A 17,599-nucleotide genomic window follows, 5' to 3' on the forward strand; every position below is an offset into this window, starting at 1 on the left:
TACCTTCAAAAGACAACCTAGTTACTAAGAAATTATAAAATAACCCCACATTTAATTGCCTAGGACGTTTTGTGTACTTCACTCGGCATGGAGCTAGCATGTTCTACATCACAACGACAGCTCCAAAACTGTGAGGGCTACTAGCAAGTGCTAACAGCCATATAGACCGCAGGAGGGTCATTATCGCTTGGGACATTGACTCTTTCCGAACTATGGCCAGAGGCGAATACAGAGCTCCCCTAACCCCCCCCCCCCTCCCTCCAATAGGCCATACCATGCATCTTTTCATCAGTCATTATAAATAGACTAGGGAATATTGGAATCTATGAATTTGTGGATTACCTACTGTGCCATCTTTAATAATCCAGGATATCAGACTTACTTTGATTTTCTGCCCAGCCATAAACTGCGCCGGCGGTTTATCATAGCAAGAGGAGGCCCTTTAGAGGTCATAGGGGCATGAAGTAGGGTACGATGGGCAAAGAGAGCATGTGATTGCGCGATTGGAGATAAGGACCCTGCAGACCATATGGTGATTTTAAGTCAAACAATACTATAAGTTTCCAGTTGGGTTCTTAAAAAAGCAAGGGGCGACAAGAAGGAAAGAAGGCATGCACTTATTCTAAAGCAGGGAAGATACACACCCAGCTACTGCTCTTATCATAAGTAAACACAACAGAACACACATCTTAAGTACTGGTTTAGAGCATCTTGGAGTCGATACCGAAGATTTTGACAAATCTTTCTGGGGGATTGATGTACTGTTAGGATCACGTGGATACCCTGTTTTACTATTGTGTGGTTACTTGTCAAGGTTTAATATAAACCATAAACCACAAAGTATCAAATTCGAATTGCACCGTCTTTGAGTGTGTACGCTTTCTGCCCACCGTTCCCGCCCATCTTGAGTGCTAGATCTGCCCGGTCCAATATCATGCCCCAGAAGTCTGACGGGCACATCCCCAAGAGGAGGGCGCTGCATAGCACAGGCCAGTACTAGCGCAATTCCGATTTCTGGAAAGGGGGACAAAAGGTCACCCATAGGTCACTGAGTTTTCCATGCATACTAAAAGCGACAGAGCAACAGAGGGTGGGAAGGAGAGGGAAGTGGTCCTTTGGCATTCGCTAGGTGTCTCTAGCAGTGCTGTAAGTGGCATGCCAAATCAAGCCAGAGGGTCTTGAGGGGGAGGGGGGAAAGAGGGGCGAGGCATGGCCTGGCAGGGGGTAGGAGCCACAATGGAGAGGCAACACTTGCCTCAGCTGAATGCCACCTTTTGGGCCAAGCCCCCCTGTAAGAGCCCTGGCTCTATTTTGCAAAAGGGCCATGACCTAACTGTTAGCATTCAAATCAGGTAAGTGTTGCCGCCTAATTGCATCACCGAAACCCTGCCGGGCACGGCTTTGCATCGATCATCACACTCGCACCTGGGGCGCGATGGTGACGAGCCTGCATTTCTAATGAGAGTGGTCTAGAATGTGAGACGAGTGGTGATCGGCGCAAAGTTGTGACTGCCTGGCAGGGGCGGTATATCGGGATCCGGGTGGCCAGCCTCAGCCCCAAATAGGCCATGACAAGCGCTGGTCAAGCCATGGAATGGAGTGGGGGCGGAGCCACCCACAGCACATTGGCCTCTTCTGGCTCCACCCCCCTACCTATGTCACAGCAGGAGCCAAGGCTGGCCCCTCGGCAAACCTGCGGGCTCGCCTCGGTGAGCTAATCTGCTCTGTGCAAGCGTACTGGGCACACAGATCCTGTGTGCAGCACAGTGCGCTTGCACAGAGCAGCTTAGATCACTGAGGGGAGCCCCCAGGTTCACCCGAAGACCCTGTGACCGAACACAAAGCGCACTGTGCCATTTGGAAAACGCTATGATCACCGAGCCCACAGCTTCGCGGCTCAGTGAAAGTTGCCTTTGCCAAATGAATTCTGGTATTTGTAGTTTGGGATGTCAGAATACATTCTGAAATGGATGGTACATGTTGTAATGGCTTGAAAAGTGCACAAACCATAGTAAGGAAAGCTTACTATGGTTTGTGTACTTTTCAAGCAATGAAAGAAATGGTGCCATTTTAAAACTATTATGTTGAACATATCCTTTGATCGGAGTTCAACTGGCAGCTCCGCCCCCTCTGAACCCTGCTTCCTTGGAGCTCTGCTCACTCTTCCAAACTCCACCTCCACACTGGCTGTTGTGGGATACCCCTCTAAATTGTTTTCCATTTCCACCACTGGTGTGGCCAATACGTACTGAATGATGTGAATCAGAGGCGTGTCACGGGAGTGGCCCAAGGTGGCACGTGCTACCGCTGGAATCTAATTGGCCACCCCAGGTGGCACCCCATTATCCTAAACTATGATGATTATGTATGTATGTATGTTTGCGCGCTCGTACTTCATGCCACCCCTGCATAAGTCAGTGCCCCACTTGGGCCACTCCAGTCCAAATAAATCAGCACACGCCACTGGAGATCACGCGCGGTGGATTTGTTCTAGCGCAGCACCGTATGGGGAACAGAACTAAGGGGTGCACATATGATAGGATGGGGCGCATGCTCACTTGCAGACTGCATCCAACCATGCACTGGTGAAAGGGTGAGCATCTGCACTGCTCCTCCTGTTGCCCCTGATGAGAGACTAGGCAATTGAACCATTCATTTTGTCTAATGTTCACACTCGTATACCCAATATGGTTACCAGACATTTGATCGAAAAAAATTGGTCAAATGGACAAATGGTCGAACCAATTTGGTCGAAAACCAAAATGGTCGAATTTTTTATTTTTTGATATTTACTTTTTTCTTTTTTGAGGGGGTCCCCCCAACCCCCTTTTTTTTCTAAAAAACCCTTTTTTCCCTAAACTACAACCTAAAAATATATATATATAAATAAAAAAAAAATTCAACCATTTGGTTTTTGACGAAATTACGTGGACCAAATGTCCTGTCGATGAATTTTTTTTTTCGATGAAATGTCCGGACACCACCCAATATAGGCATATGCGTTTCACCTCAAAAACCCATAGAGACATACTAGTTTCCTGCCGTATGCCCCATATGGACATATCACTTTCCTTTCATTTATTTTTAAATTTCTTGTAATCACATTTACAGCATATTATTATCAACGTGTAATGCCCAAGGACGTGCCTGATAATAACAGAAATATATTCAATATATTAACAAAATAAACAGTAACTGTCTCCGTATATAGGGTGGTGTTTCATATACGTCATGAGCAAATAGGTGGTTCCTATCATAGCCCATATGGACCTACTCCTTGTCAGTCATATGCTCCATATGGAAATGCACATTTTCGCTCATATAGATCCCATACATACAACTATTTCTGCTCATATGGACATACAGATTTCCCCTCATTAAGCCCCCCCATGGGACATAACCGTTTTCTCACATATCCCCTATTTAGACGTAGGTTTTAGTTCCCAAATGGCCCATATGCACTTCCTCTCATATACTCAATATGGATATGTGCATGGGTGCACGTGACATCAGTATCCGCTCCAGGAGCAGTCATCACTTGCTGCAAGGAACTGTGTCTTACCCTTCGCCTCTATTCTTGTCCTTCAGCCAATGGTGTAGGGTGTTGCTGTTGAACTGCAATGCCCCCTTCAGGCCGCCCTTACACTGGATCTGCATGATGGTGTGTGAGCTCTTGACCACCTCGATGAGGCCGACGCAGTCGCCAATAGAGAGGCAGCCGTAGGGCAGCATCCTAGGAAGCAAAGAGAGTAGACGGTGGATTGACCAATAGAGAGGCAGCCATAGGGAAGCCTCCTGGGAAGCAAAGAGAGTAGACGGTGGATTGGCCAATAGAGAGGCAGCCATAGGGAAGCATCCTGAGAAGCAAAGAGTAGACAAGGATTGGCCAATAGAGAGGCAGCCATAGGGCAGCATCCTAGGAAGCAACGAGAGTAGACAGTGGATTGACCAATAGAGAGGCAGCCATAGGGAAGCATCCTGGGAAGCAACGAGAGTAGTCAGTGGATTGACCAATAGAGAGGCAGCCATAGGGAAGCCTCCTGGGAAGCAAAGAGAGTAGACGGTGGATTGACCAATAGAGAGGCAGCCATAGGGAAGCATCCTGGGAAGCAACGAGAGTAGACAGTGGATTGACCAATAGAGAGGCAGCCGTAGGGCAGCATCCTGGGAAGCAAAGAGAGTAGACAGTGGATTGACCAATAGAGAGGCAGACATAGGGAAGCATCCTGAAAAGCAAAGAGTAGACAGTGGATTGACCAATAGCGAGGCAGACATAGGGCATGAGAGTCATTGCCCTGTTTTGATAAAGACCAGGATTGGTCGAAACACGTGTCAACATAAGGGCACATTTTGAATAATGGCTTTTCTTTTCATACTCATAATGTAAGCTTCATTGCCCAATATTTGAAGACCAGTTATTAACTGATTCGACCCCGATGCCTCTCAGCCTGGCTTTCAGCAACTCCCTCCGCAGTCTGAACTTTTCCCACACCATCAAATGGTGATCCACATTCTCTGGGCTGTCGCCGGCCTCACAATTCTCAGATGTGGCTCTGCCCATCTTAAACTTCCACCCTCCCAACCCTGCATGTGCCAGTCCCAGTCTTAGCCGATTCAAGATGTTTTCCTCTCTGCGTGGCATCTACACATCCCACCCACACCTCTTACTCTGAACCTTCCTTTGTGCTGCATACAGGTATACAGTGATATTATCGGAAACAACTAATGGGTGTTTAACCAAAACCAAAACATCTAAAAAACAATAACAATTAAAAAATATATATATAGATATGTGGTTGGGAGTGGGAATAGTAGTTTTAAAAGAGGAGTTTGGGGGTGGGAACCCCACCAAAAACAACAAAAATGTTTTTTAAGAAAAATATATTTGTGTTCGTTCAAAATTCATTCTTTGTTTTATAATTCAATATAATCACATGTAACCCTACATATAATTTCCTCTCTTTCCCACTTACATCCCATCTGCTATGCCCTTCTTCCCGAATGCTCCGTTTCACAACCACCTGCACCTTACCCACGCTTAAGGGGTTCTCTATATCCACACCGTCCCTTTCTGTGGCCCCTTACGCGGACCTTGCCACCAATTTGTTTCCTAATATACCACAAAGACTGGGGATCCAAGGCAACTCAATCACCATTCCTCCCTCTGTGCATCCCTCCAACCACTGCCTAATATACATTACAATATCTTTTCTATTGCCGTTTCCTTCCTTTATAGCTTACAACGCACTCTGCGAGTCCACAAACATCATCACTAGATCGTAGTCTGAAACCAAGCATACGTAGCATTCAAAACGACAGTCGTCAAGAAGCAGCCGCCATGATGGATTGGGTCCTTCCCACGTGGAGAGAAAGTGATTAGCAGGGCAACAGGTGTGTAGCGCAGTGCATGGTTTAATGTACAAGCATCTGGCATAGAGCGGGTGACAGGTAGTATAAGTGGTCATGCCATGGCTGGAAGTTGCAACAGGAGGCGGAAGAAGTTCTACATCTGGAGATGGCAGTCATCAAGTTGTGTGGCAATTGGTATTTAGTGCATTGAATTTAAGGTACAGCCATGGGTAGCAAAACAACCCATGTCTATGGAGAGATGATGCTAGTCTAGTCCCGATTTTGTACGCGTTCAGGAATGCAAAGGAAAATCCAGAACTGGCCAAAAATCTTCAAAATGGGATGGGGCATGTCGGCATATATGTACAAAGCAGGAGGCAATGTAGGTAGAGGCAAGAGATTGCACAGGCTATCCGATTCAGAGAAGGTGATGAGAAGTACATAGAGCTGGCACTGAGGGCAGGGTGCACGGGCACCAGGAAAAAGCAGGTGACAAGCAGCAGGCAGAGGGTGCGTTGCATTCCCTCCCTCACCCCCCACGTACAGAGCAGGTGATTGGTAATACATGTTGGAGGCAATGGCTGACAGATGCAGAGGTTCCCTGGTGGAGAGCAAATGATGCACAGTGCATGTTGCCAGTGGCGGCAACAGGATGCAGTGGCGGCTTGGTATAATGTGAGTGACAGGAAGCGTGGAGTGTGGGCAGTGGGAGGAGGTATGCAATGGGCTCTTGGTACACAGCCAGTAATGGGCAGTGCAGAGTGGGGACAGGGATGCACCTAGTCCCCGATAAAGGGCAGTAGACAGGCAGTGATACAGAGCAGGGGACATGTAAAACGCAACACATGGGATGGGCAGTGATACAGCGATACATTAGGTTCATGGTACAGAGGTCCCCTGGTAGACATTGCATTGTGTGGGCAGAGCAGGTGAATGCCAGTACTGTGGGTGTGCAGTGGTGCACTACATTCAGTACATGAGACGGAAAGTGCCCAGAAAGTCACCCTATTCCAGGTACACAGAGGTAGCATACACCATGGACCATGCCCAGATGACAGATACCAGGTCCCCCAACATTCGGCCTACCTGAGGTCCAGTCCTTGATTTTGCCACATATTCTCCATAATCCGGATTATCTGCAAGGTGAGCATGTCCTGCCGCAGATCTAGAGAAACATAAGATGGCCAACACTTGTCAAAAACCAATACTTGCTGCTCAGCCTGTGCAATGTGCTTCTAGTTGTCAATCTGCATGAAAGGTACAACTATCTGGCTAGCTGCCTGCTTCGAGACGCGGTCTGGATGAAAATCAGTGTCTGCCCCAATGGCAGTAAAGTTCTTTGGAGTGCAGTCTGTGTGAAAGACACTGTTAGGACGGTTTCTCTCTTTCCCGTGTTCACGGGTGAGGGGTCTGACCCACACAGATATGCAAAATGGATTTCTCTCAACCTTTCTCTTGCTCACCGAGTGGTAGTGATGGCCGAGTAGTCAAGGCCACCTTTTAGGACGAAATCACGGCGGTTTATGACACAATATAACACATGAACATTCAATAATAGCCTAGCTTCTGAGAAAGGAGTATAATATTGTGCAGGTTACAGATGAGAAAACCTTATGAGGGAGTCTTTTGACCCCTATCTCCCTCCACTAACAGTACTGTATTATTGTATAAAATGACATACTCAATTATGGCACAATCCTGTTGCAAAGCGCTCTTCTGCTCCCGAGCTAGGTTTGCGCTAGAAGTAATATTAGTACCCGGCGATGGACAATCAGATTGTACCAATTAATCTGATTGGGCCTTGCCAGGGCTTTACCCGACCGGGAATCCCTCTCCCGACGTTCTTTTTCATTGTCTCTGTCAGGGGGGGTGGGAGGGCGGAGTGGCAGCCCCTCAGCCAATGAGAAGGCTCAGAACGGGTTAATCCCCGCTCTGAGCAACCATACGGCGGAGGCTCCAATCTTCTTCCGCCGGGGATTCAGGTAAGTGCCCCCCCCAATCCAATACGTCCCCAATATTAAGCAATAAGCCCCACGCAGAAGGGGCATTACCGAGTTAGGTAATGCCCTGGGGCATTGGTTAAGGCCCTCACGAACTATGGGCCCCAGGACATTACGACTCGGTAATGCCCCCGCAGGTCGGGGCTTATTGCTTAAAAATAAAAATAATGTCCAAGTTCTAGTGAACATTTTGGGTAACAAACGTGTGTAGCCGTGCACCAGGCAGTGCTTAAATTGGGCTGGTGCGGTCCAAGTCTGGGCCCCTGGACATATTTCACACCACCAGCAATTAATTCACTAAGCTTATAAATTCTTTCATTTCCTAGGCAGCCCTCAGCCAGGGAGCATGGGCTCCTTTAGCTATAGCATACCCACAGTTTAAGGAGAGTGTGTGTTAGGCTGCATTCCATACTTCGTAGACAAGAGAAATGGTGAGGATAAGGGAATGCTGAGCAGAATAAACAAACATTGGCAATGTCAACAGTTTGGACTTTTGTATAGGCATGGGAAAGGCCCTTGCCAGGCACTGTGGTAGGGGTATTAACTGGCCATTGATAGCAGCAGGTGCAAAATGATGCAAGTAACAGCGCCCAGTAAATGCCTAATACTTATACATAACGACAACTGTTGACTTTGCCAATGCACGTTTTAACATGACTTCAGTGAAGAACATGCATAGTGCTTTATTATTTTATGACATACATTACTCACCATAATCTTATTTCTGATGCTTGTATCTGCTTAGATTCACATGCTGTGCATATAGTCCGACATCGCATTAGTGGTAATCGCAGAGTATTGCATCTCAGATCGAAAAGGGACGTTGATGTGGGAGTGACTAACACTATCCCTATCATGACGTGTAGTGTGCCCAAAATCCTTCACGTGTTGAGGTCCGACCGGTAGTTTTTCTTCTGCTGTGAGGGAGCCTTACAGAATGGGTGAGCAAGTACAGAAGAGAGAAGGTGTAAGATGTCTATGTTCCTTCTACTCCAAGATGGGAGGAAGGGTGGGCGCATGTGAATCTAAGAAGATACTAGAATCAGAAATATTATTACAGTGAGTAATGTATGTCTTCTTATGCTTGTGAATCTGCTTAGAATGACATGCTGTGCATAGACTAGCGAGAAGTACCAGGAGATGATGGTGGGAGTTGTGCAGGAACAGTAGCAAACTCCAGGTTGTAGCTTTGCAAATGTAATCTAGAGGAACATTTGCAATGAATGCTGTGGCAGCTCCTGTGCCCCGAGTAGAGTTAGCTCTGGGCATATAAGGTAGATCGCTCTTGGCAAGAGAGTAACACAGTGTGATGCAATTTACAATCCATTTGGAAATGGCCAATTTCGAGACAGGGTCCCCTTCTCTACCAGCTGCCCCAGAGACAAAGAATAGGTTTGACTTTCTCAGTGACTTAGTCTTTTCAAGGTAGTATATTACTGCCCTCACATCTAGTGTGTGAAGGATTCTTTCGGCCATGTTAGTAGGGTTTTGAAAGATGGGAAGTTCGATTGATTGGTTCACATAGAACTTCAAGATGAATTTAGGCGCAAAACGTGGGTGTGTGCGCCAAACCACCTGGTCTTTGTGAATAGTCACAAATGGGCCCTGAACTGAAAAGGCCTGCAGTTCACCAACTCACCTTATCAAGGTGATGGCTACAAAAAAGGCAGCCTTATAGGTGAGAGCCTTAAGGCTAGCCTTGTGCATGGGTTTGAAAAGAGGTCCCATTAATCTTGTGAGAACAACATTCAAAGTCCCATCCAGGAGTTGGGTTTAGAAATAGGCGGGTGAAGTCTATTTACCCCTTCTATGAAAGCCTTAACGACCAGAATCTTCCACCATGAAACCTTGCTCTGGGATGTGGTATACGCAGACAGCAGCTAGTTTGACGTTTAGTGAATTGAAAACAAGTCCTGAATCTAACAGGTGCGTTAAATAAAGGATGATATCTTTAGGAGAGCCGTCAATGGGGTAGACTGCTTAGCATTGCACCAGATAAGAAAGAGTTTCAATTTATTGGAGTAACAGTCTGGTGTTAGGTTTTCGTGCTTCTCTGAGTATGCCCATACATCTCTGAGGGAGTTGGAGGGGTCTTAACTCTATGGGCTCCATTCCGAGTGCGGCAGTAAGGGGTTAACGGCGTCGGTAAGGATGCTGGTGCCATTAACCCCTTACCGCCGCATTACGAGGTTCCCTTGCAAACCCGCTCTGGACATCTGGTCAGACCAGACGTCCTTTGCAGGTCCCACAAGGGGACCAGGGAGGTAATAACAGGCCCATTATTAGCTCCCTCCCCATTCCCATTGAGCCCTATGGGGGCTCGAATGGGAATGGGGATGGGTTTATTGAATGGGGACTTACCGGGTCCTCCAAGGTTGGAATGACCCAGTAAGTCCCCATTGAAGGAATCCGGACACGAGTTTGGAAGCAGCCATGGCGCGAATAGCACCATGGCTACCTTCAAACTCGTAATGACCCCTATGACTTGAAGAGCCAGGCTTCGAAGTGGAGTGCTTGGGGGCACAGATGCAGCATTTCCCCCCCCCCGTCTTGTGACAGCATGTTGTATGGGCATGGCAGTTTCTTGGGAGGGGAGACTGACATTGTTCATCTTGTGCACTACCCCGTTGAGAAGGGGAATCAGCGGGAAAAGCATAGGCAAATCTCCCGGTCCATGTTATCCAGAGACCGTTGGCTTTGGAGTGCATCTGTGGGTACCTAGTGGCATTATCTGGGCATTCGGCATTCTCCAGAGTCACGAACAGGTCGATGTCTGGGAAACACCAGAGACATTGAGTAGAATGTGTTCTTACAAGCGCCACTCGTGCTCTACGGGTAGTCGAAGATTGTGTTCCCCTGGAACAAGTTGTGAGAGGAGGAACATGTTGCGTTTGAGTGACCACTTCCGATGTTCTGGGACAGTATGGATAGCCCTGGAGAGTGAGTGCCCCCATGCTTGTTCAGGTAGTACATGGCTGTGGTACTGTCTGTAAGGACGAGAAACATCTTCCCCTGTAGATGTGTTTGGAAGGCGTTCAGCGCTTTGAACACTGCAAGCAGTTGCAATGGATTGATGCGATTGGAGGCTACAGACGGGAGCCACGCAACGTGCACTGTCTGTTGAAGGAGGTGAGCTCCCCACCCCAACAGAGATGTGTCCGTGGTGAGAGTGGCCTCTACTGGGGGGTGGTAAAGGCTTTCCCGTGCAGAAGGCTTTCCTTTGACCACGACTGCAGAGACTACAAGGGGTGTCGAGACAACCACTAGATCATCCCACTGGCCTGACACCATTGGCTCGAGAGGCCCTCCTGCATAGGTGCATGCGCAGACAAGCATGTTGAATTAGGAAGAAGCGGGACGTCATCATCCATAGCAGTCGCATGGTCTTGCGTATGGGTACCCGGTGACTGGCTACATAATGAGGGATCTGGAACAGCATGTTTTGAACCCTCTCATTGTAGGTAGAGACAAGTCCATTTTCTGTCCGAATTAGGGCCCCCAGAAACTGTTTGACTCCTCTCGTTGATAGAGAACCCTATACTGGATAGGCTATATACCTTCTCCTGGGTATTCCTCAGACACGTTCCTTTACGAATCTCTGGTTATGAGCCAGTCATCAAGGTAAGGATACACAGGGATGGACTGCCTGCATAGGTGAGCCACCGCTACCGCTAGTACCTTAGTAAAAACCCACGGGGATGAGCAATGCCGAAGGGGAGAACCTTGAACTGATAGTGTGTGTCCTCTATCCTGAACCTGAGGTACTTCCTGTATGCTGGCAACATTGAAACATGAAACTATGCATCTTTCATGTCCAATTGTCTAATGTGGCCATGTAATCCGCCTGTCGCAGTAGTGGTATTACCTCCTGGAGAGTTGTCACCCTGAACTTTTGTGGTTTGACATATTTGTTTGCAGGATGCAGAACTAAAACCGGGTGCATAGTTATATCCTTTTTGGGTACAAGGAAGTATATTGAATAAATTCTGTTTACCTGGAGACGAGGGACGGCTTTGATGATGCCCTTTTCCAGCAGGACCTGGACTTCGTACAAAAGGATACGCAGATGGTTTGAGGACATTCGACAGCTTCCGGGTGGGTGGTAGCTGGGTGGTCCGAGAAACTTGATGCAGTACCCATGAGCAAAGGTCTTGCGTACCCACTGATCAGATGTGATCCCCTCCCACACGTGGGTAAAACATGTTAAACGTCCGACTGGCAAAGTGTGGGAGGGTACCCATGCCGCCGAGTCATTTAGAGGTGGAGGCCAGGGAGCTTCTAGAAGCACAGTGTCTACCGCTGCCTTTTCCTAGTCAAAACCCTCTTTGCGGTTGTGATTGTAAACCTCCGGAGGCCCAGTTGGACTGCCCCGAGCCATACTGTCCTTGTGGGGTGCAGGAGAAAGACTGCACACCAAAGGGCGAGCGGGTGTTGAAAACTCCTCGCTGGACGAAAGGCTTAGCCGAGATCTGATTGAGCGATTTTAGAGTCTTTTGCTCCTTCTTGGAGTTTTACAAGGTCTCTTCGACCACTTTACCGAAAAGGTTGCCATCCTCCACTGGCTTGTTAATGAGGGAAGCCTGGGTCTCCGGGTTCAACCCGGCATGGCGTTTGAGAAGGGTGCCCTGGGTTAGGACACATCCCACAGTTTTGGCAGAGTCCAAGGTATTTTTTTAGAATATTCTGGGTGACTTGCCACCCCTCTGCAACCACAACTAATAGGAGGGTGCGAGCGGGTTCTGGGACATCTTGGAGGCCATTCTGAACGAGGCCCGACTGAACGTCACTGTAGCTCGCTAGGAGCATGGTATTTTTGCCAATTCTGCTGGAAAAGGCAGCAGAGGTGGTGACCGGCTTGCCTAGGGTGTACAATATTTTGCAGTTCTTGTCAGGAGGGGCTTACTACGTGGTAATCTTGAAGTGATTAATAGCCTTCAGAAGATTATTGAACAGCATCTGGTCATCGATAGGCTACAAATCCCTGGTTTGGGAGACAGGAGGAGCATCTAGATTTTTTTTTCCCCAGGGTCAGGGTCACGTGGGAGGGTGGTCTGCCATCTGCCCTTGTCATCCCTGGCACCCCAATCCATGTCCTGATAGGTAGGAGCCTGGCCGCCCTGGCTAGAGTCCTGGATACACAAAACATCCTGACTAGGATCTTCTGGGTCATCCAAAAAGACATCAACCTGGGGGTCGTCATGGGATTCCTCAAAGAAAGAGAATTGTGCACCAGGAGAGTGGAGCCTCTGTGACCTAGGAGGGACAGGGGTCGACATCTCTATGTCCCTTCAAAATGTCCTCAAACTGGCCTGAGAAATCAATGAACTCAGAAAAGGTTGTGTCTGGTCCAAGCAGAGGAGGCTGAGGGATCAGGAGAAGGAAAAAGCAGTAGAGAAGGAGCTGGGTCTTGCTGCAGGGCCTTTGAGAGAGGAGAGGAGGCAGAAGAATAGTCCTCTGGCAATTTAGAGGCCTTCCTGGGGTCTGAAACGTGCTAACTAGCTGTAGAAGGCTTCTCCCAGAGTTTGAGCGTTTTTCGACAAGTGGACCCGTCTCAATGCGTCTTTCAGTGCTACCGCGTCAGAGGACGTAGGTTTAGTGGGTGTGCCCACTGAAGAGGAAGATTTAACGGCGTAGGCCGTGCAGGTGAGGCGGAACCGCAAGGTTCGGAAGTGCCTGCCGGAGATTTAGATGGGCCTTCCGGCTTGGAAACTTTCCTCAACAGATCAGGCAGAGGCAAGGGTTGGGTGCTTTGAAAACAGGTGGTGCGTGTGTGTCCCTGTCGCTGGGGTGTGACTTCCCCATAGCACTGCCGGAGGCATGTTTGTAGGTGCCGGGGACCGACAGGTGGGAGCTCGAGTGCTCCACAGTTAGGTCAGCAGCCTCCGAATCGGCTTCCGACAGACTCCTCGTCTGAGGCCATGGCGCTGGTGGGTGAGTGACTCTCAGCCCGCATATCGTAGGCCATCCACCGTTTTGTACTACTGTCTTTCAGGGTCTTGGGCCGAAAGATTTTGCAGGCTGTACAGTGACGCTTGTCGTGATCATGAGGGAGACACCAATTCCATTGCCGATGGGTGTCTTTCCAAGGGAATTTGCCATTGTAAAATGGGCAGAATTTAAGAGGCGTCCTCTCCATAGCAGAGGGAAGCGTCAGCCAGACTGAAAGAAAGGGGAAAGAAGGGGTAAAGAAAAGGCATTCTCAAGAGAAGTCAGTACAAACAGGGCCCCACTCTCCCTACTGTAAAGGCTGAACTGTAGAGCAAAGGTCACAATGAAGCAGTTCCCAAGCAGTCAAAGTGGATCATCGGCAGACAGAAGCAGGCATCGAACAGTCGTTGAGTAGTGGTCGAAGGCATGCAAACCACCAAAGAACGGGAATCAGCAATATAAAACTCTTACGAGCTGTACATTATATGCGACCAACTAGTTAGGCGGAAAAAAATAATCTGGTGGGTCATCGAAGCGTGAAGTATTTTGGGTACACTACATGTCACGATAGGGATAGTGTTACAGTCACGCCCATGTTGACAGCCCTTTTTGATCTCCATAAAAAAGATGCAATAATCAGTGATTACCACTACATGTTAGACTATTTGCACAGCATGCTATTCTTAGCAGATTCACAAGCATCTGAAGTTATGTTATTGGGCTTTTGTATAGCACCTTTTACCAATGGTATGATTCCAAAGCGATGTGGATTGAACGCCCTCGGGGACCGTAGTCCAGGTCAGTGGATAGAGTAATGTAGAAAAATGTGCTTGGGTGCACTCGGTAAGTGTGCAGCCAGTGTGGATTAAGTGGTGTGTAGCTGCATTCTAGTGCTAGGCGTGGTGCAGTGGTTATGTGGGATCAGTAGAATGTGTGCAGCACGGTTATAGGTTAAAAGGTTTGAATCAAAAGGTTCGAAATACAATAGGGTCGAATCAAAAGGACCGAAAACAAAAGGTTCGAAATATTATTTTTTTTTGGGGAGGGGGGGGCATCCCCTGTTTTTGTGGTAAAAAACACTTTTTTACCTAAACGGAAACCCCATAAAAATATATAATTTAAAAAAAAACATTTGAACCTTTTGTTTTCGGTCCTATTGACCCGATCCTATTGCATTCAAACCTTTTGTAATCACACCTTTAACCGGACACCGTGCAGCACGGCGAAATGGGCTTGGGTTTCTGCATTCTGGTGGCAATAGAGTTTGTGAATGGGATTATGTGTGCAGCTAGGTCAAATTTGAGGGGTATAGCTGCGTTCTAAAGACTGTTGAAGTGATCATGGAGGTGTAGAAGTATGTGTGCAGCAAAGCCAAATTAATCCAGGGGTATCGCTGCATTCTATTGTTTGTTGGTGCAGAGGAAAGAGTTAGCATAATGTGATCTGTGTGCTTTCCAGGACGACCCTGTTCCCATATGAGCTTCCAGTGCCCGTCAGGGTGTGGGGGTGGTATCTCCCTTTGGATTCGGTGTTTGGTCCTCACTGTGTCTCGTTGGATCAATTGCTTTGGTAAAATCTGACGCACGGAGATAGGCACATCCGTCCCAACTCACGTTGTTACAGTATAGGTGCTAGAGACCCGGTCAGTTGGTAGCTCATCTAAATAGATTTCCTGATATGTAGTTCTGTTAAATACATTCCCAGATTGGTGGGATTAGCAAAGTATAAATACTAGACGGTCCTCGGTATATCGTTTTGCTCAAGGATTTCCAGATGTGGGATTAGCAATCATGGGCAGTTCCTTGGCTGATAGCGTAGTGCATATATGCAGGGCCATGAGCAAAAGTGCTATTAGTGCTTGGGTTGGTAGTTCTACTAGATAGATTCCCTGATAGATAGTTCTGCTAACTATATTATGATTCGAGTGGCTAAAGGCAGTCCTGGTTTAGACATTTTTATTACACCAGTAATACATTTAGAACTCCAATTAAGATTAACTCTCAGAAGACGGCTTCGAGAAAACACTGGCAGGCACTTGAGTGCAATGTTTGATGGTATGGCTTGATTAAAGTGAGCTGAAAGAGTTCCCAGGAGGGTGTGTTTTGGGCGGGGAGGGGCAGGAAGTGGGTGGGAATGGCCAAATAGATTAGCATGGTCATGGGCAGTCAATTGGTGGGCAAACAACTAAAGAACTTCTTCAAACTTGGTGTTTCCCTTCTCGTATGCCACCCCCCACACCCCTTCTGTACTCTAATGCAATCATTTCGGCCTATAGGTGGCTCCTGAATAACTGAGGGGGACCTACCCAAATAAAAAAAAATATATATATTTCTTTCGTTATAAGTGTTCAGACTAAAGGGGTGTTTGTTATTTATTCGTTAGTTATAATCACATGTAGCCCTCCTGACCTATGTTTTAGCAACTTAAGCTATTTTTCAACCTCAGTCATTTGAGAAACTCACATAGTTTTGGGAGAAGTGGCTAATTCCTCGGCTACCAGTGCATGGGTACGTGTGCGTGTGCATGTACGTGTACGTGTGCGTGCGTGTTTGTGTGTGACTGGTGGTTTTGAATCTTTCTTCTATCTCGACTTGGTCCCCCTTCTCCTAAGTGCAGCCTCCCACATATTCTTCTTATTACAGCTTATGAGCACAGGCGTAACAGAGGCCCCGCGGTGCGGGGGTCCCATGCTGCGTATGCCCAGCGTAGGGGCCATATGGTGGCAGGGCTTGCAGGGGGGCCCCCACATTTTGTGTTATGCCAATGCTTATGAGAACAGACTTCCAATACTCAGGCTTGTAGGACATTGCCCATAATGACGAGCATATCCCTGGTAGTCCCAATGCATAGAATGATGTTACTATGCCAGAAGGCCAAGGTTCAGAGCAGTACACGACAGTGAGCTGACTAAATAGCAGCGAGGGAGGCTGCACACTGGCAGCCTACCAAGCCGTGACCAGTGTTCCCTACCTACCCACCTCCAAGATGAAAGGCTACCCACCATCCCCTGGTGTTCCTCAAAAGATCTCAGAGAGGAAGCAATCAAGCTCACCTCTGAGCTGACCCGGCTTCCAAAAAGGGCAAAGCTTCAGGCCAAATACATACAGTGCTCCATAAAGAAATGGCAAGGCAGAGTAACACAGACAACAAGCAAGAGGACACTGTACAGTCAGGAAACACTACTTCTGTAGCAGCGCCTCCAGTAACAGTCACTCACCATCCCCGTTCTTGAAGATGACCTCGTGGTTGGTAAAAAGCAGCTCGGACATGATGTCTGGGTTCTCCCAGTTGAGCCATAGAGGCCGTTTGGCTGAGGACATGATGCGGCAATCGTCCAACCTACAATGGAGAAGCAAATGGACATGCAGTTTACTGTAGCGCAGTGCTCTGGCCACCAGGGAAAAGATTCAATGTGGGAGAAGGCCTGTAATCATTATGTCCCCTTTATACCCTGGGTCTTAAAAAAGTAGAAGTGGGTCCTTTTAAGTTTCTTGAACATTGCTACTTTTCTACATGTCACCCCTTTGACCTTATGTAGTCCAGTAGCTCTGGTCAAGCTTCCCAGTAGTGTGTAGCCGCTGGCTTGTCGAAGCTACTTACTCCCAAGGTCCCTCAGTGTGGCAGATGGTACAGTACTCACTGTGGCAGACATGCAGACTCCAGCACTCCAGCTATGGAACCTCCTCAATTACTCTAATATGTCTGGCCACTAATGAAAAGTTCCACTATGACACAAAGGAGAGGGCACCACCTGATGAACAGATTCAATCAATTTGCGAATGGTTCACTACCATGTGCCCAGTGGCGTTCTGGGTGCCAAGAACAGGCACAAATAAATCATAGTGAAGTGATTACAATATAGAATGGTCAGTCACGGTTAGTCTACCAGAGCAGAACGATAGACATTCAGAACATGTATATCAAGTACATATACAAGTAATCAAATCCAGTATTCAACATAATAAAGTGTGTTTTAATAAGCAGAAATTAAAATGCAGAAGAGAAACAGAATGAGAGGCCAATGCCTTTCGGATCCTTCTTCGGTGCAAAATGTGACACAGAGGCAGATGCAATTTTAAACTATATCAGCGACACAGGTACATCCACTGCTAGCAAAGATCCTTCTACAAAAATTAAACAATAAAAATACCGTAAACGGAAGGAAATGAATTGTAAATTACATGTTGTCACACTTGGGCGTTACTTCACAACAGAATGCATCCCCGGAGGGCTTAGAATCCCTTTAAAACCTACACCTTGCAAGGAAAGCAAGGATTTTGTTAACTATAATAGAACTGTCTGGATGTGGTGACTCGCTTAAC

The 17,599-nt window shown here is 47.5% G+C and overlaps 1 protein-coding gene across 2 annotated transcripts in view; it reads right to left on the reverse strand.

The window, feature by feature from the left end:
• LOC138567041 (phosphatidylinositol 4,5-bisphosphate 3-kinase catalytic subunit alpha isoform-like) overlaps nucleotides 1-17,599 on the reverse strand; it is a 363,865-nt gene that overhangs the window by 28,994 nt on the left and 317,272 nt on the right. For both annotated transcript variants that reach the window (XM_069644869.1, XM_069644877.1), the window contains 3 exons: nucleotides 16,495-16,616; nucleotides 6,436-6,514; nucleotides 3,563-3,733 (listed from right to left, as the gene is read on the reverse strand). In XM_069644869.1, coding sequence (XP_069500970.1) covers nucleotides 3,563-3,733; nucleotides 6,436-6,514; nucleotides 16,495-16,616 — 372 coding nt within the window. The remainder of the gene's footprint in view (nucleotides 1-3,562; nucleotides 3,734-6,435; nucleotides 6,515-16,494; nucleotides 16,617-17,599) is intronic.

This window comes from Ambystoma mexicanum, chromosome 1p (genome assembly GCF_040938575.1).
Source record: "Ambystoma mexicanum isolate Mex_15411 chromosome 1p, UKY_AmexF1_1, whole genome shotgun sequence".
Taxonomy (NCBI): domain Eukaryota; kingdom Metazoa; phylum Chordata; class Amphibia; order Caudata; family Ambystomatidae; genus Ambystoma; species Ambystoma mexicanum.